The sequence below is a fragment of the Rhipicephalus sanguineus genome, chromosome 10, assembly GCF_013339695.2.
Source record: "Rhipicephalus sanguineus isolate Rsan-2018 chromosome 10, BIME_Rsan_1.4, whole genome shotgun sequence".
In the NCBI taxonomy this organism is placed as follows: Eukaryota; Metazoa; Arthropoda; class Arachnida; order Ixodida; family Ixodidae; genus Rhipicephalus; species Rhipicephalus sanguineus.
Window position 1 is genome coordinate 1,860,758 of NC_051185.1, and position 26,050 is coordinate 1,886,807.

The 26,050-nt window shown below is 44.0% G+C and overlaps 1 protein-coding gene across 4 annotated transcripts in view; it reads right to left on the reverse strand.

Moving 5' to 3' along the window:
* The window catches only part of LOC119372695 (gamma-tubulin complex component 6), a 318,918-nt gene that overhangs the window by 224,867 nt on the left and 68,001 nt on the right, over nucleotides 1-26,050 (reverse strand). For 3 of the 4 annotated variants that reach the window (XM_037643145.2, XM_037643144.2, XM_049419621.1), the window contains exon 6: nucleotides 292-410. The exons of the other annotated variant lie outside the window; for it this stretch is intronic. In XM_037643145.2, the coding sequence (XP_037499073.1) occupies nucleotides 292-410 (119 nt within the window). The remainder of the gene's footprint in view (nucleotides 1-291; nucleotides 411-26,050) is intronic. 4 annotated transcript variants of the gene reach the window in all.

Below are 26,050 nucleotides of genomic sequence, written 5' to 3' on the forward strand. Positions count from 1 at the left end.
CACACCGCCAATTGCCAGATTCCTGGTTAGCTCAATCGATAGAGTGAGCAGTGCATTAAAAAAGCGTTGGTCCCGGGTTTGATCCCCGGAGCAGGAAGAATTTTTCAGCAACTAAGGAGCTCTCTTTCTGAGAAATCCGGATGGGTTTCCTAGTGGCTACAAACAGATAGTTCTCAATTTCTCTTTCTTAACCCTCCTTGCGGGATTCTGCAGAACTGATTTGCACGAAGCGCATGTTTCGCAGTGAAGTGGGCGTATTTCAACATTGCCTGAACTCACTCAACGACTCACCGGTTCCTAGTGAATGTAGTGAGCGGAGGCACTTTGGGTGGGTCTAGCTGCCAGCTGTGGCAGCGCAGCTTGAACAAAGGGTTCCCATTGAGGTCGCACGCAGGCTCAGCTGCACAAAGCTGCAGTGCCAACATACGAAAGCAAAATATTATGAAGCCAAGGAAAGACTTACTTGTAGTTTTTAATTAAAGCGTCGTGATTATGAGATAAAGGAAAATGGATGTGGAAACAACTTGCCACTGAACCCATAGCCTTCGCACTGAGCTTGCGAAGCACCACCAGTTATGCTATGGTGGAAACCGTTCCCGTCTCCTTTCTTGGGTCTTTCCACATCTGTAACCCTGCTATATCCAGTGTTACTCGTAGCCTTGGCATTCTCTTTGCCCGATGGTGTCACATAGCATGTGATCTTTTACAAGCACTCAACCAGAAACGTTTGCATGCTAGCTAAGGACACTAAACCTGCCTGAGTAGAGACCTTCACAATGAAGTGAACGAAAGAAGGACATTGATTGTGTTATATGCAACCATATAAAGCCAAGGGAATCACAGGGGGTGTAACCTGAAGTGCAGTGGTTCCTAACGCTTTGCACTCATTCAACCCTGGGCACATCCGCCATTTCTGGCTGAGCACAGTTGTGCAAGGAGCTGTCTGCTGGCACCTCCATTAGAAGAGGCTGAGAGCAGCAGTCGTCGCTGACACACTCGGGCCAAGAAAATGCAGTCGTTTCCCATGACATTCAGCACCGAGTGAACAGGAGACATCACCGTGTTAGTGTAGATCAATGAGAACACAATATTGGAGTCTTGCATGCTTAGAGGGTCTCTGAAATAGTTTTCGAAGTTGTGTTAGCATTTAGCCTACAGCATTACCAAACCATACATTGTAGGGCCCCCGACACCAAAATAAAAACGTCAACATGTTTGTGTTGATTGTCCTGTATACGTGGGCACTTTCGGCCAATTATTAGTGGAAAATGTTGCCTGTAAGGTATTTTAATTTGGTTTTAAATTAAGCATGAGTGCCCATCCGAGTTGACAGCACACCACGAGATTGCCATTAGTATGACATAAATGAAGGTCCCGTGTGACGTTCTACAAGAAAAGCGAGTTTTGTCAACACCGTGGAACATTTTCGGGGCGCACACAAAACCAGCACTGGCACCTGATGTTGTTCCTGTGCTGGTTGTGGCTGCTTACACAAGGAATGTTTCCTGAGGGGACGCGGTCTTGACTCCCACTGAAGCATTGTTCATTCTGCGTCGTGTGTGGGGGGGCGGCCCCTCCCCCACTGTCACCAAATCTCCCGTGCACATGGTGCTCCCCTGCCGTGGGGCACTAGTTTCTTAGGATTTTAGGTGGGCGTTTCAAAGTGATGCTAAAAGTGGTCACAGTTAACAATGCTAGCATTATTTAGACAATGCGTTGAGCATTTATGATTAAATTTCGATATTACCAGGACAAGGCTACAAATTACAGTGGCAAACAAACAGGGGTCCTTTAAGCGACACCCTGTCTATCAAGGCAGCTCCTACCAAATAGATGTTACCCTCCTTTTTAGCACTGCTTTTCCATCCTAACTTCACGAAGCAGCCGGATCCATGCTAGTGACCTCTGGGTTCCCACAGCTCCCACCAGCGCATGATTGGTTGAGCTTTACATTTATGCCCCCAGACAAACCCGGCCGCTAAGCCACTCACAGTTTCTTCTCTAGTACTCTGCAAGTGCCAAGAAATATGCAAAAAAACTAAATCTCTCCGAGAACAATCCCTAGTAAGCATAAATACGAGAATTATTGTGGTAGCTTTGGGAACCAAGTTATGACACATGGATGCTGTCGTTGATTCGATAGCAAGAGCCACAATGTTCCAATGCACTGAAGAAACTCTGCTCACTAGCAGCCTTGCATAGGCACACGATGTTGCAGCTTGGCATGCCACCAACACTCAATCGCAGCCTGTATGGGCAATCCACGGTGTTGGAAGAATCTTGAGAAAAACACTGGTTGCACAGCTGACATCAGCATGGAGCACACTGTCACACAGCAAGACAACGCCCGCTGTCCACAAGAATCTGCCAAGAGCAGGAGTAAATTGTGATGGTGTATTCGGTATTTTTGTGGTCCAAGTTCAACCCACTCATAATGATTCCAGATGTAATGATCATAACAGCCATATTTTGGTGCACTCCCCAGTGGAGCTCCGTCCAGATATAAGCTTCCTACTTTTACCATGAACACCCCAGACACAGTCATGGCAAATATACGTCCATACGAAATGAAAAGAAATCAAAACAGGCCTTTTAAAGCACAAGAGGTGTGAGCTCCTAGATCGGTGAGCACTGCACAAACATTTCGGACAGTCCGAGGGAGGTCACTCAATTTCAAGGCTGTTCTTCAAGGGCAAAATGGCAGTGAGTAAACAAAAAGGATTAGGGTGCACACAGGGCCTGGCTGCCAGCTTTGGCATAACAACATTTTTCTCATGTTGTTCCCTACAGCTACGACCGCTTACAATGAACCTCCGATACTTTAGAATGCAAAGCCATAAAAGCCAGCCATTATGGTGAGTGGGGACATCTGGGAGAATTGCATCGTGGGCACTGTGCACTCTCGCGGCAGATCCCATTCATTGCAAAGGCAGTGTAATTTGCTTGTAAGTATTAAGCAAGTGTCGCTTCGCAAAGCAAAACGACATGTCACCAGAAGGGTTGTTAGCACTTTGTAATGAAACTGGACAAAAAAAAAAAACAATTTAGTCGCTAATTTGCACATGTCTTGAAAGGTGAGTCCACATACAACAAGCTAGTGACATAACAATCACTTTTTGCAGCACTTTTGAGTTTTTATAGATGGGTTCGACCGATTACAAAGTGTTGCAATTATCGAGAGCAATATTCCTTCACAATAAGTTGGAAAACATCCTGTGACATCACTATGAACTCCAATGGGATTGGCTGCCTGTTTGACATCGACCACACATGCAACGCGCCCCATGGGCAGGGGTACTGCAAACGACACCGCTAACATGTCACAAATTAAAGGCCTTACAACGAATTACACGCCTCATGCAGAGAGCTCAGACCAGCCTGCTAATAATCCGAACGATTAGCGCAATGCACTAGTCCAAAGTCATCAAAACCATTTCAGGGTCCCCTCGAAAACACATCCCGACGGCCACAGCAAGGGTACTACGCAACCTAAACTTACGCTAATACTTGGTCTGTTGTGACATGAACTTGAGATCTGAAGAAGGCATTAAAAGAAAAAAACATTTTCGATGCCCAGCAGAGCCAATCTTCTAAAATAAGCTTTCATTGCCCCACAATGGTTATTTACCATTGCTATTAGAAGCACGTGTGGAATGTCGCAACCGTTTTATTCCTGCTTTCTTCCACTCACTTCTTTGGCCACACGCACCTCTGCACCCTTTGTAACTCCGTATTTGAAAAAGGCAAGGCATGGACGATAAGTGGCCACACTTTTAAACAAACAAATAAGCTAGACCCTGCGTTTCACTGTGTACAACAGAGTGGCCCGCTTTTAAACAAACAAATAAGCTAACTGCATTTCACTGCGTACAACATAGTGGCCTCGCTATTAAACAAACAAATAAGCTGACTCTGCGTTTCACTGTGTACAACAGAGTGGCCTCGCTATTAAACAAACAAATGAGCTAACTGCGTTTCACTGCGTACACCATAGTGGCCTCGTTATTAAACAAACAAATAAGCTGACTCTGCGTTTCACTGTGTACAACAGAGTGGCCTCGCTATTAAACAAACAAATAAGCTAACTGCGTTTCACTGCGTACACCATAGTGGCCTCGTTATTAAACAAACAAATAAGCTGACTCTGTGTTTCATTGTGTACAACAGAGTGGCCTCGCTATTAAACAAACAAATAAGCTAACTGCGTTTCACTGCGTACAACATAGTGACCTCGCTATTAAACAAGCAAATAAGCTGAGTCTGCGTTTCACTGTGTACAACATAGTGGCCTCGCTATTAAACAAACAAATAAGCTGACTCTGCGTTTCACTGTGTACAACAGAGTGGCCTCGTTATTAAACAAACAAATAAGCTAACTGCGTTTCACTGCGTACACCATAGTGGCCTCGTTATTAAACAAACAAATAAGCTGACTCTGCGTTTCATTCTGTACAACAGAGTGGCCTCGCTATTAAACAAACAAATAAGCTAACTGCGTTTCACTGCGTACACCATAGTGGCCTCGTTATTAAAGGGACACTAAAGGCAAATATTAAGTCGACGTTGATTGTTGAAATAGCGGTCCAGAAACCTTGTAGTGCTGCTTTTGTGCCAAGGAAGTGCTTATTTTGAAATAAAATCACGTTTTTAGTGGTCCGCATCGCGTTAGCGCGCTTCAAATCTCCCGCCTGAAAATACGAATTTCATACGTCACTGCTGCCGTGCCCAACGTTGCCCGCTTTTACTGCGCGGCCGCCGACACTAGTAGCAGCCGAGCGGAAGTAGCGGGACCCACAGTAGCAACAACGGCGCTGCGGCAAAGACTTGCTCGGATGGGCACATTCAAAGCCTTCACCAAGTTGCGGTTGGTCTCGTAATCCTCAGTACGAAAGTGCAGCGAGCACACACGCAGAGGTTTTGACTGTTTAGCAAATTGGCGCAATGGCATGACGCTAAGCCACTTCGAGCGTAAGGGTTCATTCAGCGGCACCCAGTGAAAAGACACACCGGTTTCCTTGCTGCAGCACTGGCGTTGTGCACCATTCGGGCATCCGGCAAAATCACACGCATGCGGCATTTTGTCGAACTTTCTGTCAGAGCGACTTTCACGAGCGCGCAAAACACGCACGGCAGTATGCGATCCCGAAACTACCACTGAGACGGGCGAGGCGCAGTTCGGCGAAAACGGAACCTTTGAACCACGCGCGCCGTTCCCCATGGCAACGCCACGGAGGTTTTGTTTTCCGTGAATCAAGCGGAAACGAACAAACAGCATTTTATTACGTCTTTTGATGCTCGGAATGTTCTTTTTTTACGGCTGCTAGTTTGATTACTATTGATTTATTGTAGGCCGACTTCCATACGTCATCGGGATCATTTCGAAAATGTCCCACTCGTGGCGCTCATCATGTGATACATTTAGCTTAATTTCTCGGTAAGTAGGGCACTGCTGTTGATAATATTGCTGTTTAAGAAGTTGTCATACATTGGGCTTTCACTCCGACATAAATTGTTATTTGCCTTTAGTGTCCCTTTAAACAAACAAATAAGCTGACTCTGCGTTTCACTGTGTACAACAGAGTGGCCTCGCTATTAAACAAACAAATAAGCTAACTGCGTTTCACTGCGTACACCATAGTGGCCTCGTTATTAAACAAACAAATAAGCTGACTCTGCGTTTCACTGTGTACAACAGAGTGGCCTCGCTATTAAACAAACAAATAAGCTAACTGCGTTTCACTGCGTACACCATAGTGGCCTCGTTATTAAACAAGCAAATAAGCTGACTCTGCGTTTCACTGTGTACAACATAGTGGCCTCGCTATTAAACAAACAAATAAGCTAACTGCGTTTCACTGTGTACAACAGAGTGGCCTCGTTATTAAACAAACAAATAAGCTAACTGCGTTTCACTGCGTACAACAGAGTGGCCTCGCTATTAAACAAACAAATAAGCTAACTGCGTTTCACTGCGTACACCATAGTGGCCTCGTTATTAAACAAACAAATAAGCTGACTCTGCGTTTCATTGCGTACAAGAGAGTGGCCTCGCTATTAAACAAACAAATAAGCTAACTGCGTTTCACTGCGTACACCATAGTGGCCTCGTTATTAAACAAACAAATAAGCTGACTCTGCGTTTCATTGTGTACAACAGAGTGGCCTCGCTATTAAACAAACAAATAAGCTAACTGCATTTCACTGCGTACACCATAGTGGCCTCGCTATTAAACAAACAAATAAGCCGACTCTGCGTTTCACTGTGTACAACAGAGTGGCCTCGCTATTAAACAAACAAATAAGCTAACTGCGTTTCGCTGCATACAACATAGTGGCCTCGCTATTAAACAAACAAATAAGCTAACTGCATTTCACTGCGTACACCATAGTGGCCTCGTTATTAAACAAGCAAATAAGCTGACTCTGCGTTTCACTGTGTACAACAGAGTGGCCTCGCTATTAAACAAACAAATAAGTTAACTGTGTTTCACTGCGTACACCATAGTGGCCTCGTTATTAAACAAACAAATAAGCTGACTCTGCGTTTCACTGTGTACAACAGAGTGGCCTCGCTATTAAACAAACAAATAAGCTAACTGCGTTTCACTGCGTACACCATAGTGGCCTCGCTATTAAACAAACAAATAAGCTGACTCTGCGTTTCACTGTGTACAACAGAGTGGCCTCGCTATTAAACAAACAAATAAGCTAACTGCGTTTCACTGTGTACACCATAGTGGCCTCGTTATTAAACAAACAAATAAGCTGACTCTGTGTTTCATTGTGTACAACAGAGTGGCCTCGCTATTAAACAAACAAATAAGCTAACTGCGTTTCACTGCGTACACCATAGTGGCCTCGCTATTAAACAAACAAATAAGCTGACTCTGCGTTTCACTGTGTACAACATAGTGGCCTCGCTATTAAACAAACAAATAAGCTGACTCTGCGTTTCACTGCGTACAACATAGTGGCCTCGTTATTAAACAAACAAATAAGCTGACTCTGCGTTTCACTGTGTACAACAGAGTGGCCTCGCTATTAAACAAACAAATAAGCTAACTGCGTTTCACTGCGTACACCACAGTGGCCTCGTTATTAAACAAACAAATAAGCTGACTCTGCGTTTCACTGTGTACAACAGAGTGGCCTCGCTATTAAACAAACAAATAAGCTAACTGCGTTTCACTGCGTACACCACAGTGGCCTCGTTATTAAACAAACAAATAAGCTGACTCTGTGTTTCATTGTGTACAACAGAGTGGCCTCGCTATTAAACAAACAAATAAGCTAACTGCGTTTCACTGCGTACACCATAGTGGCCTCGCTATTAAACAAACAAATAAGCTGACTCTGCGTTTCACTGTGTACAACAGAGTGGCCTCGCTATTAAACAAACAAATAAGCTAACTGCGTTTCACTGCGTACACCATAGTGGCCTCGTTATTAAACAAACAAATAAGCTGACTCTGTGTTTCATTGTGTACAACAGAGTGGCCTCGCTATTAAACAAACAAATAAGCTAACTGCGTTTCACTGCGTACACCATAGTGGCCTCGCTATTAAACAAACAAATAAGCTGACTCTGCGTTTCACTGTGTACAACATAGTGGCCTCGCTATTAAACAAACAAATAAGCTGACTCTGCGTTTCACTGCGTACAACATAGTGGCCTCGTTATTAAACAAACAAATAAGCTGACTCTGCGTTTCACTGTGTACAACAGAGTGGCCTCGCTATTAAACAAACAAATAAGCTAACTGCGTTTCACTGCGTACACCACAGTGGCCTCGTTATTAAACAAACAAATAAGCTGACTCTGCGTTTCACTGTGTACAACAGAGTGGCCTCGCTATTAAACAAACAAATAAGCTAACTGCGTTTCACTGCGTACACCACAGTGGCCTCGTTATTAAACAAACAAATAAGCTGACTCTGCGTTTCACTGTGTACAACAGAGTGGCCTCGCTATTAAACAAACAAATAAGCTAACTGCGTTTCACTGCGTACACCACAGTGGCCTCGTTATTAAACAAACAAATAAGCTGACTCTGCGTTTCACTGTGTACAACAGAGTGGCCTCGCTATTAAACAAACAAATAAGCTAACTGCGTTTCACTGCGTACAGTAGAACCCCGCTGATACGTTTTTGAAGGGGCCGTAGGAAATAAACGTAAGAGACGGGAAACGTAAGAGACGAAAAACAGGAAAAACGGCAAAATATTTAGTGGTACAGAATTTTATTTCAATTCTTACGAGCAGCACGAAAATTGGCGCGCTCAGCCGCGATCTAGTCGATGGATAGAAACGCGGAGCTAAGGACGGCCTCATCCACAGAAGCGTAATCAACGTGTGTGATTTTTTTAACACCAACAGCTGTAGGCATGAAAGAACTAAGCACACGCAATCACGACCAGCGCGGCGAGTCCGACCGCGAACCGCACGCACGACCATGCGAGCTCCAACCAGCTCGAACTCCTCCCGTTCTCCGACAAATAACGATGATGATGAGTCTACGCCAACGCCATGGCAGAAGTGAATGCCAATCTCGAAGGCCTTGCTTTCGCAAGCAATTACGTCATACACGCCATGTTTGTGCAATGCAAATCTCAAAGGCTATGCTTTTGTCAATAGTAAATGCCAATCTCGAAGGCCTTGCTTTCGCGCGCAGTTACGTCATAGACGCCATCTTTGCAATTTGAATCTCGAAGGCCATGCTTTTGTTTGCATCAATTGAAAGATTCTGTTGCTTGCGCCTCTCATGCGGCTAATATTACGGTCAAACGAGGCCAAGCTGCGTGAAAATGCACCATGGCCGCTCTCTTTGGTAGTCACTCGGTCGGCTCCGAGCGCACTTCGCGACGTATCATACGGGAACGGTCCGACAGTTACGACGTAACAGCGGGGTTCCCAATACATTGTATCCTATGGGAGCTATGCCGGGACCGGCGGAAAACGACGTAACAGCCGGGAAAACGCAGCAGTGAGGAACGTAACAGCGGGGTTCTACTGTACACCATAGTGGCCTCGTTATTAAACAAACAAATAAGCTGACTCTGCGTTTCACTGCGTACAACATAGTGGCCTCGCTATTAAACAAACAAATAAGCTGACTCTGCGTTTCACTGTGTACAACATAGTGGCCTCGCTATTAAACAAACAAATAAGCTGACTCTGCGTTTCACTGCGTACAACATAGTGGCCTCGCTATTAAACAAACAAATAAGCTGACTCTGCGTTTCACTGTGTACAACATAGTGGCCTCGCTATTAAACAAACAAATAAGCTGACTCTGCGTTTCACTGTGTACCACAGAGTGGCCTTGCTATTAAACAAACAAATAAGCTGACTCTGCGTTTCACTGTGTACAACAGAGTGGCCTTGCTATTAAACGAACAAATAAGCTGACTCTGCGTTTCACTGTGTACAACATAGTGGCCTCGCTATTGAACAAACAAATAAGCTGACTCTCCGTTTCACTGTGTACAACATAGTGGCCTCGCTATTAAACAAACAAATAAGCTGACTCTGCGTTTCACTGTGTACAACAGAGTGGCCTCGCTATTAAACAAACAAATAAGCTGACTCTGCGTTTCACTGTGTACAACATAGTGGCCTCGCTATTAAACAAACAAATAAGCTGACACTGCGTTTCACTGTGTACAACATAGTGGCCTCGCTATTAAACAAACAAATAAGCTGACTCTGCGTTTCACTGGGTACAACAGAGTGGCCTTGCTATTAAACAAACAAATAAGCTGACTCTGCGTTTCACTGTGTACAACAGAGTGGCCTCGCTATTAAACAAACAAATAAGCTAACTGCGTTTCACTGCGTACACCATAGTGGCCTCGTTATTAAACAAACAAATAAGCTGACTCTGTGTTTCATTGTGTACAACAGAGTGGCCTCGCTATTAAACAAACAAATAAGCTAACTGCGTTTCACTGCGTACAACATAGTGACCTCGCTATTAAACAAGCAAATAAGCTGAGTCTGCGTTTCACTGTGTACAACATAGTGGCCTCGCTATTAAACAAACAAATAAGCTGACTCTGCGTTTCACTGTGTACAACAGAGTGGCCTCGTTATTAAACAAACAAATAAGCTAACTGCGTTTCACTGCGTACACCATAGTGGCCTCGTTATTAAACAAACAAATAAGCTGACTCTGCGTTTCATTCTGTACAACAGAGTGGCCTCGCTATTAAACAAACAAATAAGCTAACTGCGTTTCACTGCGTACACCATAGTGGCCTCGTTATTAAAGGGACACTAAAGGCAAATATTAAGTCGACGTTGATTGTTGAAATAGCGGTCCAGAAACCTTGTAGTGCTGCTTTTGTGCCAAGGAAGTGCTTATTTTGAAATAAAATCACGTTTTTAGTGGTCCGCATCGCGTTAGCGCGCTTCAAATCTCCCGCCTGAAAATACGAATTTCATACGTCACTGCTGCCGTGCCCAACGTTGCCCGCTTTTACTGCGCGGCCGCCGACACTAGTAGCAGCCGAGCGGAAGTAGCGGGACCCACAGTAGCAACAACGGCGCTGCGGCAAAGACTTGCTCGGATGGGCACATTCAAAGCCTTCACCAAGTTGCGGTTGGTCTCGTAATCCTCAGTACGAAAGTGCAGCGAGCACACACGCAGAGGTTTTGACTGTTTAGCAAATTGGCGCAATGGCATGACGCTAAGCCACTTCGAGCGTAAGGGTTCATTCAGCGGCACCCAGTGAAAAGACACACCGGTTTCCTTGCTGCAGCACTGGCGTTGTGCACCATTCGGGCATCCGGCAAAATCACACGCATGCGGCATTTTGTCGAACTTTCTGTCAGAGCGACTTTCACGAGCGCGCAAAACACGCACGGCAGTATGCGATCCCGAAACTACCACTGAGACGGGCGAGGCGCAGTTCGGCGAAAACGGAACCTTTGAACCACGCGCGCCGTTCCCCATGGCAACGCCACGGAGGTTTTGTTTTCCGTGAATCAAGCGGAAACGAACAAACAGCATTTTATTACGTCTTTTGATGCTCGGAATGTTCTTTTTTTACGGCTGCTAGTTTGATTACTATTGATTTATTGTAGGCCGACTTCCATACGTCATCGGGATCATTTCGAAAATGTCCCACTCGTGGCGCTCATCATGTGATACATTTAGCTTAATTTCTCGGTAAGTAGGGCACTGCTGTTGATAATATTGCTGTTTAAGAAGTTGTCATACATTGGGCTTTCACTCTGACATAAATTGTTATTTGCCTTTAGTGTCCCTTTAAACAAACAAATAAGCTGACTCTGCGTTTCACTGTGTACAACAGAGTGGCCTCGCTATTAAACAAACAAATAAGCTAACTGCGTTTCACTGCGTACACCATAGTGGCCTCGTTATTAAACAAACAAATAAGCTGACTCTGCGTTTCACTGTGTACAACAGAGTGGCCTCGCTATTAAACAAACAAATAAGCTAACTGCGTTTCACTGCGTACACCATAGTGGCCTCGTTATTAAACAAGCAAATAAGCTGACTCTGCGTTTCACTGTGTACAACATAGTGGCCTCGCTATTAAACAAACAAATAAGCTAACTGCGTTTCACTGTGTACAACAGAGTGGCCTCGTTATTAAACAAACAAATAAGCTAACTGCGTTTCACTGCGTACAACAGAGTGGCCTCGCTATTAAACAAACAAATACTAAGCTAACTGCGTTTCACTGCGTACACCATAGTGGCCTCGTTATTAAACAAACAAATAAGCTGACTCTGCGTTTCATTGCGTACAAGAGAGTGGCCTCGCTATTAAACAAACAAATAAGCTAACTGCGTTTCACTGCGTACACCATAGTGGCCTCGTTATTAAACAAACAAATAAGCTGACTCTGCGTTTCATTGTGTACAACAGAGTGGCCTCGCTATTAAACAAACAAATAAGCTAACTGCATTTCACTGCGTACACCATAGTGGCCTCGCTATTAAACAAACAAATAAGCCGACTCTGCGTTTCACTGTGTACAACAGAGTGGCCTCGCTATTAAACAAACAAATAAGCTAACTGCGTTTCGCTGCATACAACATAGTGGCCTCGCTATTAAACAAACAAATAAGCTAACTGCATTTCACTGCGTACACCATAGTGGCCTCGTTATTAAACAAGCAAATAAGCTGACTCTGCGTTTCACTGTGTACAACAGAGTGGCCTCGCTATTAAACAAACAAATAAGTTAACTGTGTTTCACTGCGTACACCATAGTGGCCTCGTTATTAAACAAACAAATAAGCTGACTCTGCGTTTCACTGTGTACAACAGAGTGGCCTCGCTATTAAACAAACAAATAAGCTAACTGCGTTTCACTGCGTACACCATAGTGGCCTCGCTATTAAACAAACAAATAAGCTGACTCTGCGTTTCACTGTGTACAACAGAGTGGCCTCGCTATTAAACAAACAAATAAGCTAACTGCGTTTCACTGCGTACACCATAGTGGCCTCGTTATTAAACAAACAAATAAGCTGACTCTGTGTTTCATTGTGTACAACAGAGTGGCCTCGCTATTAAACAAACAAATAAGCTAACTGCGTTTCACTGCGTACACCATAGTGGCCTCGCTATTAAACAAACAAATAAGCTGACTCTGCGTTTCACTGTGTACAACATAGTGGCCTCGCTATTAAACAAACAAATAAGCTGACTCTGCGTTTCACTGCGTACAACATAGTGGCCTCGTTATTAAACAAACAAATAAGCTGACTCTGCGTTTCACTGTGTACAACAGAGTGGCCTCGCTATTAAACAAACAAATAAGCTAACTGCGTTTCACTGCGTACACCACAGTGGCCTCGTTATTAAACAAACAAATAAGCTGACTCTGCGTTTCACTGTGTACAACAGAGTGGCCTCGCTATTAAACAAACAAATAAGCTAACTGCGTTTCACTGCGTACACCACAGTGGCCTCGTTATTAAACAAACAAATAAGCTGACTCTGTGTTTCATTGTGTACAACAGAGTGGCCTCGCTATTAAACAAACAAATAAGCTAACTGCGTTTCACTGCGTACACCATAGTGGCCTCGCTATTAAACAAACAAATAAGCTGACTCTGCGTTTCACTGTGTACAACAGAGTGGCCTCGCTATTAAACAAACAAATAAGCTAACTGCGTTTCACTGCGTACACCATAGTGGCCTCGTTATTAAACAAACAAATAAGCTGACTCTGTGTTTCATTGTGTACAACAGAGTGGCCTCGCTATTAAACAAACAAATAAGCTAACTGCGTTTCACTGCGTACACCATAGTGGCCTCGCTATTAAACAAACAAATAAGCTGACTCTGCGTTTCACTGTGTACAACATAGTGGCCTCGCTATTAAACAAACAAATAAGCTGACTCTGCGTTTCACTGCGTACAACATAGTGGCCTCGTTATTAAACAAACAAATAAGCTGACTCTGCGTTTCACTGTGTACAACAGAGTGGCCTCGCTATTAAACAAACAAATAAGCTAACTGCGTTTCACTGCGTACACCACAGTGGCCTCGTTATTAAACAAACAAATAAGCTGACTCTGCGTTTCACTGTGTACAATAGAGTGGCCTCGCTATTAAACAAACAAATAAGCTAACTGCGTTTCACTGCGTACACCACAGTGGCCTCGTTATTAAACAAACAAATAAGCTGACTCTGCGTTTCACTGTGTACAACAGAGTGGCCTCGCTATTAAACAAACAAATAAGCTAACTGCGTTTCACTGCGTACACCACAGTGGCCTCGTTATTAAACAAACAAATAAGCTGACTCTGCGTTTCACTGTGTACAACAGAGTGGCCTCGCTATTAAACAAACAAATAAGCTAACTGCGTTTCACTGCGTACAGTAGAACCCCGCTGATACGTTTTTGAAGGGGCCGTAGGAAATAAACGTAAGAGACGGGAAACGTAAGAGACGAAAAACAGGAAAAACGGCAAAATATTTAGTGGTACAGAATTTTATTTCAATTCTTACGAGCAGCACGAAAATTGGCGCGCTCAGCCGCGATCTAGTCGATGGATAGAAACGCGGAGCTAAGGACGGCCTCATCCACAGAAGCGTAATCAACGTGTGTGATTTTTTTAACACCAACAGCTGTAGGCATGAAAGAACTAAGCACACGCAATCACGACCAGCGCGGCGAGTCCGACCGCGAACCGCACGCACGACCATGCGAGCTCCAACCAGCTCGAACTCCTCCCGTTCTCCGACAAATAACGATGATGATGAGTCTACGCCAACGCCATGGCAGAAGTGAATGCCAATCTCGAAGGCCTTGCTTTCGCAAGCAATTACGTCATACACGCCATGTTTGTGCAATGCAAATCTCAAAGGCTATGCTTTTGTCAATAGTAAATGCCAATCTCGAAGGCCTTGCTTTCGCGCGCAGTTACGTCATAGACGCCATCTTTGCAATTTGAATCTCGAAGGCCATGCTTTTGTTTGCATCAATTGAAAGATTCTGTTGCTTGCGCCTCTCATGCGGCTAATATTACGGTCAAACGAGGCCAAGCTGCGTGAAAATGCACCATGGCCGCTCTCTTTGGTAGTCACTCGGTCGGCTCCGAGCGCACTTCGCGACGTATCATACGGGAACGGTCCGACAGTTACGACGTAACAGCGGGGTTCCCAATACATTGTATCCTATGGGAGCTATGCCGGGACCGGCGGAAAACGACGTAACAGCCGGGAAAACGCAGCAGTGAGGAACGTAACAGCGGGGTTCTACTGTACACCATAGTGGCCTCGTTATTAAACAAACAAATAAGCTGACTCTGCGTTTCACTGCGTACAACATAGTGGCCTCGCTATTAAACAAACAAATAAGCTGACTCTGCGTTTCACTGTGTACAACATAGTGGCCTCGCTATTAAACAAACAAATAAGCTGACTCTGCGTTTCACTGCGTACAACATAGTGGCCTCGCTATTAAACAAACAAATAAGCTGACTCTGCGTTTCACTGTGTACAACATAGTGGCCTCGCTATTAAACAAACAAATAAGCTGACTCTGCGTTTCACTGTGTACCACAGAGTGGCCTTGCTATTAAACAAACAAATAAGCTGACTCTGCGTTTCACTGTGTACAACAGAGTGGCCTTGCTATTAAACGAACAAATAAGCTGACTCTGCGTTTCACTGTGTACAACATAGTGGCCTCGCTATTGAACAAACAAATAAGCTGACTCTCCGTTTCACTGTGTACAACATAGTGGCCTCGCTATTAAACAAACAAATAAGCTGACTCTGCGTTTCACTGTGTACAACAGAGTGGCCTCGCTATTAAACAAACAAATAAGCTGACTCTGCGTTTCACTGTGTACAACATAGTGGCCTCGCTATTAAACAAACAAATAAGCTGACACTGCGTTTCACTGTGTACAACATAGTGGCCTCGCTATTAAACAAACAAATAAGCTGACTCTGCGTTTCACTGGGTACAACATAGTGGCCTCGCTATTAAACAAACAAATAAGCTGACTCTGCGTTTCACTGTGTACAACAGAGTGGCCTTGCTATTAAACAAACAAATAAGCTGACTCTGCGTTTCACTGCGTACAACAGAGTGGCCTCGCTATTAAACAAACAAATAAGCTAACTGCGTTTCACTGCGTACAACATAGTGACCTCGCTATTAAACAAGCAAATAAGCTGAGTCTGCGTTTCACTGTGTACAACATAGTGGCCTCGCTATTAAACAAACAAATAAGCTGACTCTGCGTTTCACTGTGTACAACAGAGTGGCCTCGTTATTAAACAAACAAATAAGCTAACTGCGTTTCACTGCGTACACCATAGTGGCCTCGTTATTAAACAAACAAATAAGCTGACTCTGCGTTTCATTCTGTACAACAGAGTGGCCTCGCTATTAAACAAACAAATAAGCTAACTGCGTTTCACTGCGTACACCATAGTGGCCTCGTTATTAAAGGGACACTAAAGGCAAATATTAAGTCGACGTTGATTGTTGAAATAGCGGTCCAGAAACCTTGTAGTGCTGCTTTTGTGCCAAGGAAGTGCTTATTTTGAAATAAAATCACGTTTTTAGTGGTCCGCATCGCGTTAGCGCGCTTCAAATCTCCCGCCTGAAAATACGACTTTCATACGTCACTGCTGCCGTGCCCAACGTTGCCCGCTTTTACTGCGCGGCCGCCGACACTAGTAGCAGCCGAGCGGAAGTAGCGGGACCCACAGTAGCAACAACGGCGCTGCGGCAAAGACTTGCTCGGATGGGCACATTCAAAGCCTTCACCAAGTTGCGGTTGGTCTCGTAATCCTCAGTACGAAAGTGCAGCGAGCACACACGCAGAGGTTTTGACTGTTTAGCAAATTGGCGCAATGGCATGACGCTAAGCCACTTCGAGCGTAAGGGTTCATTCAGCGGCACCCAGTGAAAAGACACACCGGTTTCCTTGCTGCAGCACTGGCGTTGTGCACCATTCGGGCATCCGGCAAAATCACACGCATGCGGCATTTTGTCGAACTTTCTGTCAGAGCGACTTTCACGAGCGCGCAAAACACGCACGGCAGTATGCGATCCCGAAACTACCACTGAGACGGGCGAGGCGCAGTTCGGCGAAAACGGAACCTTTGAACCACGCGCGCCGTTCCCCATGGCAACGCCACGGAGGTTTTGTTTTCCGTGAATCAAGCGGAAACGAACAAACAGCATTTTATTACGTCTTTTGATGCTCGGAATGTTCTTTTTTTACGGCTGCTAGTTTGATTACTATTGATTTATTGTAGGCCGACTTCCATACGTCATCGGGATCATTTCGAAAATGTCCCACTCGTGGCGCTCATCATGTGATACATTTAGCTTAATTTCTCGGTAAGTAGGGCACTGCTGTTGATAATATTGCTGTTTAAGAAGTTGTCATACATTGGGCTTTCACTCTGACATAAATTGTTATTTGCCTTTAGTGTCCCTTTAAACAAACAAATAAGCTGACTCTGCGTTTCACTGTGTACAACAGAGTGGCCTCGCTATTAAACAAACAAATAAGCTAACTGCGTTTCACTGCGTACACCATAGTGGCCTCGTTATTAAACAAACAAATAAGCTGACTCTGCGTTTCACTGTGTACAACAGAGTGGCCTCGCTATTAAACAAACAAATAAGCTAACTGCGTTTCACTGCGTACACCATAGTGGCCTCGTTATTAAACAAGCAAATAAGCTGACTCTGCGTTTCACTGTGTACAACATAGTGGCCTCGCTATTAAACAAACAAATAAGCTAACTGCGTTTCACTGTGTACAACAGAGTGGCCTCGTTATTAAACAAACAAATAAGCTAACTGCGTTTCACTGCGTACAACAGAGTGGCCTCGCTATTAAACAAACAAATAAGCTAACTGCGTTTCACTGCGTACACCATAGTGGCCTCGTTATTAAACAAACAAATAAGCTGACTCTGCGTTTCATTGCGTACAAGAGAGTGGCCTCGCTATTAAACAAACAAATAAGCTAACTGCGTTTCACTGCGTACACCATAGTGGCCTCGTTATTAAACAAACAAATAAGCTGACTCTGCGTTTCATTGTGTACAACAGAGTGGCCTCGCTATTAAACAAACAAATAAGCTAACTGCATTTCACTGCGTACACCATAGTGGCCTCGCTATTAAACAAACAAATAAGCCGACTCTGCGTTTCACTGTGTACAACAGAGTGGCCTCGCTATTAAACAAACAAATAAGCTAACTGCGTTTCGCTGCATACAACATAGTGGCCTCGCTATTAAACAAACAAATAAGCTAACTGCATTTCACTGCGTACACCATAGTGGCCTCGTTATTAAACAAGCAAATAAGCTGACTCTGCGTTTCACTGTGTACAACAGAGTGGCCTCGCTATTAAACAAACAAATAAGTTAACTGTGTTTCACTGCGTACACCATAGTGGCCTCGTTATTAAACAAACAAATAAGCTGACTCTGCGTTTCACTGTGTACAACAGAGTGGCCTCGCTATTAAACAAACAAATAAGCTAACTGCGTTTCACTGCGTACACCATAGTGGCCTCGCTATTAAACAAACAAATAAGCTGACTCTGCGTTTCACTGTGTACAACAGAGTGGCCTCGCTATTAAACAAACAAATAAGCTAACTGCGTTTCACTGCGTACACCATAGTGGCCTCGTTATTAAACAAACAAATAAGCTGACTCTGTGTTTCATTGTGTACAACAGAGTGGCCTCGCTATTAAACAAACAAATAAGCTAACTGCGTTTCACTGCGTACACCATAGTGGCCTCGCTATTAAACAAACAAATAAGCTGACTCTGCGTTTCACTGTGTACAACATAGTGGCCTCGCTATTAAACAAACAAATAAGCTGACTCTGCGTTTCACTGCGTACAACATAGTGGCCTCGTTATTAAACAAACAAATAAGCTGACTCTGCGTTTCACTGTGTACAACAGAGTGGCCTCGCTATTAAACAAACAAATAAGCTAACTGCGTTTCACTGCGTACACCACAGTGGCCTCGTTATTAAACAAACAAATAAGCTGACTCTGCGTTTCACTGTGTACAACAGAGTGGCCTCGCTATTAAACAAACAAATAAGCTAACTGCGTTTCACTGCGTACACCACAGTGGCCTCGTTATTAAACAAACAAATAAGCTGACTCTGTGTTTCATTGTGTACAACAGAGTGGCCTCGCTATTAAACAAACAAATAAGCTAACTGCGTTTCACTGCGTACACCATAGTGGCCTCGCTATTAAACAAACAAATAAGCTGACTCTGCGTTTCACTGTGTACAACAGAGTGGCCTCGCTATTAAACAAACAAATAAGCTAACTGCGTTTCACTGCGTACACCATAGTGGCCTCGTTATTAAACAAACAAATAAGCTGACTCTGTGTTTCATTGTGTACAACAGAGTGGCCTCGCTATTAAACAAACAAATAAGCTAACTGCGTTTCACTGCGTACACCATAGTGGCCTCGCTATTAAACAAACAAATAAGCTGACTCTGCGTTTCACTGTGTACAACATAGTGGCCTCGCTATTAAACAAACAAATAAGCTGACTCTGCGTTTCACTGCGTACAACAGAGTGGCCTCGCTATTAAACAAACAAATAAGCTAACTGCGTTTCACTGCGTACACCACAGTGGCCTCGTTATTAAACAAACAAATAAGCTGACTCTGCGTTTCACTGTGTACAACAGAGTGGCCTCGCTATTAAACAAACAAATAAGCTAACTGCGTTTCACTGCGTACACCACAGTGGCCTCGTTATTAAACAAACAAATAAGCTGACTCTGCGTTTCACTGTGTACAACAGAGTGGCCTCGCTATTAAACAAACAAATAAGCTAACTGCGTTTCACTGCGTACACCACAGTGGCCTCGTTATTAAACAAACAAATAAGCTGACTCTGCGTTTCACTGTGTACAACAGAGTGGCCTCGCTATTAAACAAACAAATAAGCTGACTCTGCGTTTCACTGTGTACAACAGAGTGGCCTCGCTATTAAACAAACAAATAAGCTAACTGCGTTTCACTGCGTACACCACAGTGGCCTCGTTATTAAACAAACAAATAAGCTGACTCTGCGTTTCACTGTGTACAACAGAGTGGCCTCGCTATTAAACAAACAAATAAGCTAACTGCGTTTCACTGCGTACACCACAGTGGCCTCGTTATTAAACAAACAAATAAGCTGACTCTGTGTTTCATTGTGTACAACAGAGTGGCCTCGCTATTAAACAAACAAATAAGCTAACTGCGTTTCACTGCGTACACCATAGTGGCCTCGCTATTAAACAAACAAATAAGCTGACTCTGCGTTTCACTGTGTACAACAGAGTGGCCTCGCTATTAAACAAACAAATAAGCTAACTGCGTTTCACTGCGTACACCATAGTGGCCTCGCTATTAAACAAACAAATAAGCTGACTCTGCGTTTCACTGTGTACAACATAGTGGCCTCGCTATTAAACAAACAAATAAGCTGACTCTGCGTTTCACTGCGTACAACAGAGTGGCCTCGCTATTAAACAAACAAATAAGCTAACTGCGTTTCACTGCGTACACCACAGTGGCCTCGTTATTAAACAAACAAATAAGCTGACTCTGCGTTTCACTGTGTACAACAGAGTGGCCTCGCTATTAAACAAACAAATAAGCTAACTGCGTTTCACTGCGTACACCACAGTGGCCTCGTTATTAAACAAACAAATAAGCTGACTCTGCGTTTCACTGTGTACAACAGAGTGGCCTCGCTATTAAACAAACAAATAAGCTAACTGCGTTTCACTGCGTACACCACAGTGGCCTCGTTATTAAACAAACAAATAAGCTGACTCTGCGTTTCACTGTGTACAACAGAGTGGCCTCGCTATTAAACAAACAAATAAGCTAACTGCGTTTCACTGCGTACAGTAGAACCCCGCTGATACGTTTTTGAAGGGGCCGTAGGAAATAAACGTAAGAGACGGGAAACGTAAGAGACGAAAAACAGGAAAAACGGCAAAATATTTAGTGGTACAGAATTTTATTTCAATTCTTACGAGCAGCACGAAAATTGGCGCGCTCAGCCGCGATCTAGTCGATGGATAGAAACGCGGAGCTAAGGACGGCCTCATCCACAGAAGCGTAATCAACGTGTGTGATTTTTTTAACACCAACAGCTGTAGGCATGAAAGAACTAAGCACACGCAATCACGACCAGCGCGGCGAGTCCGACCGCGAACCGCACGCACGACCATGCGAGCTCCAACCAGCTCGAACTCCTCCCGTTCTCCGACAAATAACGATGATGATGAGTCTACGCCAACGCCATGGCAGAAGTGAATGCCAATCTCGAAGGCCTTGCTTTCGCAAGCAATTACGTCATACACGCCATGTTTGTGCAATGCAAATCTCAAAGGCTATGCTTTTGTCAATAGTAAATGCCAATCTCGAAGGCCTTGCTTTCGCGCGCAGTTACGTCATAGACGCCATCTTTGCAATTTGAATCTCGAAGGCCATGCTTTTGTTTGCATCAATTGAAAGATTCTGTTGCTTGCGCCTCTCATGCGGCTAATATTACGGTCAAACGAGGCCAAGCTGCGTGAAAATGCACCATGGCCGCTCTCTTTGGTAGTCACTCGGTCGGCTCCGAGCGCACTTCGCGACGTATCATACGGGAACGGTCCGACAGTTACGACGTAACAGCGGGGTTCCCAATACATTGTATCCTATGGGAGCTATGCCGGGACCGGCGGAAAACGACGTAACAGCCGGGAAAACGCAGCAGTGAGGAACGTAACAGCGGGGTTCTACTGTACACCATAGTGGCCTCGTTATTAAACAAACAAATAAGCTGACTCTGCGTTTCACTGCGTACAACATAGTGGCCTCGCTATTAAACAAACAAATAAGCTGACTCTGCGTTTCACTGTGTACAACATAGTGGCCTCGCTATTAAACAAACAAATAAGCTGACTCTGCGTTTCACTGCGTACAACATAGTGGCCTCGCTATTAAACAAACAAATAAGCTGACTCTGCGTTTCACTGTGTACAACATAGTGGCCTCGCTATTAAACAAACAAATAAGCTGACTCTGCGTTTCACTGTGTACCACAGAGTGGCCTTGCTATTAAACAAACAAATAAGCTGACTCTGCGTTTCACTGTGTACAACAGAGTGGCCTTGCTATTAAACGAACAAATAAGCTGACTCTGCGTTTCACTGTGTACAACATAGTGGCCTCGCTATTGAACAAACAAATAAGCTGACTCTCCGTTTCACTGTGTACAACATAGTGGCCTCGCTATTAAACAAACAAATAAGCTGACTCTGCGTTTCACTGTGTACAACAGAGTTGCCTCGCTATTAAACAAACAAATAAGCTGACTCTGCGTTTCACTGTGTACAACAGAGTGGCCTCGCTATTAAACAAACAAATAAGCTGACTCTGCGTTTCACTGTGTACAACAGAGTGGCCTCGCTATTAAACAAACAAATAAGCTAACTGCGTTTCACTGCGTACACCATAGTGGCCTCGTTATTAAACAAACAAATAAGCTGACTCTGCGTTTCACTGTGTACAACAGAGTGGCCTCGCTATTAAACAAACAAATAAGCTAACTGCGTTTCACTGCGTACACCATAGTGGCCTCGTTATTAAACAAACAAATAAGCTGACTCTGTGTTTCATTGTGTACAACAGAGTGGCCTCGCTATTAAACAAACAAATAAGCTAACTGCGTTTCACTGCGTACAACATAGTGACCTCGCTATTAACAAGCAAATAAGCTGAGTCTGCGTTTCACTGTGTACAACATAGTGGCCTCGCTATTAAACAAACAAATAAGCTGACTCTGCGTTTCACTGTGTACAACAGAGTGGCCTCGTTATTAAACAAACAAATAAGCTAACTGCGTTTCACTGCGTACACCATAGTGGCCTCGTTATTAAACAAACAAATAAGCTGACTCTGCGTTTCATTCTGTACAACAGAGTGGCCTCGCTATTAAACAAACAAATAAGCTAACTGCGTTTCACTGCGTACACCATAGTGGCCTCGTTATTAAAGGGACACTAAAGGCAAATATTAAGTCGACGTTGATTGTTGAAATAGCGGTCCAGAAACCTTGTAGTGCTGCTTTTGTGCCAAGGAAGTGCTTATTTTGAAATAAAATCACGTTTTTAGTGGTCCGCATCGCGTTAGCGCGCTTCAAATCTCCCGCCTGAAAATACGACTTTCATACGTCACTGCTGCCGTGCCCAACGTTGCCCGCTTTTACTGCGCGGCCGCCGACACTAGTAGCAGCCGAGCGGAAGTAGCGGGACCCACAGTAGCAACAACGGCGCTGCGGCAAAGACTTGCTCGGATGGGCACATTCAAAGCCTTCACCAAGTTGCGGTTGGTCTCGTAATCCTCAGTACGAAAGTGCAGCGAGCACACACGCAGAGGTTTTGACTGTTTAGCAAATTGGCGCAATGGCATGACGCTAAGCCACTTCGAGCGTAAGGGTTCATTCAGCGGCACCCAGTGAAAAGACACACCGGTTTCCTTGCTGCAGCACTGGCGTTGTGCACCATTCGGGCATCCGGCAAAATCACACGCATGCGGCATTTTGTCGAACTTTCTGTCAGAGCGACTTTCACGAGCGCGCAAAACACGCACGGCAGTATGCGATCCCGAAACTACCACTGAGACGGGCGAGGCGCAGTTCGGCGAAAACGGAACCTTTGAACCACGCGCGCCGTTCCCCATGGCAACGCCACGGAGGTTTTGTTTTCCGTGAATCAAGCGGAAACGAACAAACAGCATTTTATTACGTCTTTTGATGCTCGGAATGTTCTTTTTTTACGGCTGCTAGTTTGATTACTATTGATTTATTGTAGGCCGACTTCCATACGTCATCGGGATCATTTCGAAAATGTCCCACTCGTGGCGCTCATCATGTGATACATTTAGCTTAATTTCTCGGTAAGTAGGGCACTGCTGTTGATAATATTGCTGTTTAAGAAGTTGCCATACATTGGGCTTTCACTCTGACATAAATTGTTATTTGCCTTTAGTGTCCCTTTAAACAAACAAATAAGCTGACTCTGCGTTTCACTGTGTACAACAGAGTGGCCTCGCTATTAAACAAACAAATAAGCTAACTGCGTTTCACTGCGTACACCATAGTGGCCTCGTTATTAAACAAACAAATAAGCTGACTCTGCGTTTCACTGTGTACAACAGAGTGGCCTCGCTATTAAACAAACAAATAAGCTAACTGCGTTTCACTGCGTACACCATAGTGGCCTCGTTATTAAACAAGCAAATAAGCTGACTCTGCGTTTCACTGTGTACAACATAGTGGCCTCGCTATTAAACAAACAAATAAGCTAACTGCGTTTCACTGTGTACAACAGAGTGGCCTCGTTATTAAACAAACAAATAAGCTAACTGCGTTTCACTGCGTACAACAGAGTGGCCTCGCTATTAAACAAACAAATAAGCTAACTGCGTTTCACTGCGTACACCATAGTGGCCTCGTTATTAAACAAACAAATAAGCTGACTCTGCGTTTCATTGCGTACAAGAGAGTGGCCTCGCTATTAAACAAACAAATAAGCTAACTGCGTTTCACTGCGTACACCATAGTGGCCTCGTTATTAAACAAACAAATAAGCTGACTCTGCGTTTCATTGTGTACAACAGAGTGGCCTCGCTATTAAACAAACAAATAAGCTAACTGCATTTCACTGCGTACACCATAGTGGCCTCGCTATTAAACAAACAAATAAGCCGACTCTGCGTTTCACTGTGTACAACAGAGTGGCCTCGCTATTAAACAAACAAATAAGCTAACTGCGTTTCGCTGCATACAACATAGTGGCCTCGCTATTAAACAAACAAATAAGCTAACTGCATTTCACTGCGTACACCATAGTGGCCTCGTTATTAAACAAGCAAATAAGCTGACTCTGCGTTTCACTGTGTACAACAGAGTGGCCTCGCTATTAAACAAACAATAAGTTAACTGTGTTTCACTGCGTACACCATAGTGGCCTCGTTATTAAACAAACAAATAAGCTGACTCTGCGTTTCACTGTGTACAACAGAGTGGCCTCGCTATTAAACAAACAAATAAGCTAACTGCGTTTCACTGCGTACACCATAGTGGCCTCGCTATTAAACAAACAAATAAGCTGACTCTGCGTTTCACTGTGTACAACAGAGTGGCCTCGCTATTAAACAAACAAATAAGCTAACTGCGTTTCACTGCGTACACCATAGTGGCCTCGTTATTAAACAAACAAATAAGCTGACTCTGTGTTTCATTGTGTACAACAGAGTGGCCTCGCTATTAAACAAACAAATAAGCTAACTGCGTTTCACTGCGTACACCATAGTGGCCTCGCTATTAAACAAACAAATAAGCTGACTCTGCGTTTCACTGTGTACAACATAGTGGCCTCGCTATTAAACAAACAAATAAGCTGACTCTGCGTTTCACTGCGTACAACATAGTGGCCTCGTTATTAAACAAACAAATAAGCTGACTCTGCGTTTCACTGTGTACAACAGAGTGGCCTCGCTATTAAACAAACAAATAAGCTAACTGCGTTTCACTGCGTACACCACAGTGGCCTCGTTATTAAACAAACAAATAAGCTGACTCTGCGTTTCACTGTGTACAACAGAGTGGCCTCGCTATTAAACAAACAAATAAGCTAACTGCGTTTCACTGCGTACACCACAGTGGCCTCGTTATTAAACAAACAAATAAGCTGACTCTGCGTTTCACTGTGTACAACAGAGTGGCCTCGCTATTAAACAAACAAATAAGCTAACTGCGTTTCACTGCGTACACCATAGTGGCCTCGTTATTAAACAAACAAATAAGCTGACTCTGTGTTTCATTGTGTACAACAGAGTGGCCTCGCTATTAAACAAACAAATAAGCTAACTGCGTTTCACTGCGTACACCATAGTGGCCTCGCTATTAAACAAACAAATAAGCTGACTCTGCGTTTCACTGTGTACAACAGAGTGGCCTCGCTATTAAACAAACAAATAAGCTAACTGCGTTTCACTGCGTACACCATAGTGGCCTCGTTATTAAACAAACAAATAAGCTGACTCTGTGTTTCATTGTGTACAACAGAGTGGCCTCGCTATTAAACAAACAAATAAGCTAACTGCGTTTCACTGCGTACAACATAGTGACCTCGCTATTAAACAAGCAAATAAGCTGAGTCTGCGTTTCACTGTGTACAACATAGTGGCCTCGCTATTAAACAAACAAATAAGCTGACTCTGCGTTTCACTGTGTACAACAGAGTGGCCTCGTTATTAAACAAACAAATAAGCTAACTGCGTTTCACTGCGTACACCATAGTGGCCTCGTTATTAAACAAACAAATAAGCTGACTCTGCGTTTCATTCTGTACAACAGAGTGGCCTCGCTATTAAACAAACAAATAAGCTAACTGCGTTTCACTGCGTACACCATAGTGGCCTCGTTATTAAAGGGACACTAAAGGCAAATATTAAGTCGACGTTGATTGTTGAAATAGCGGTCCAGA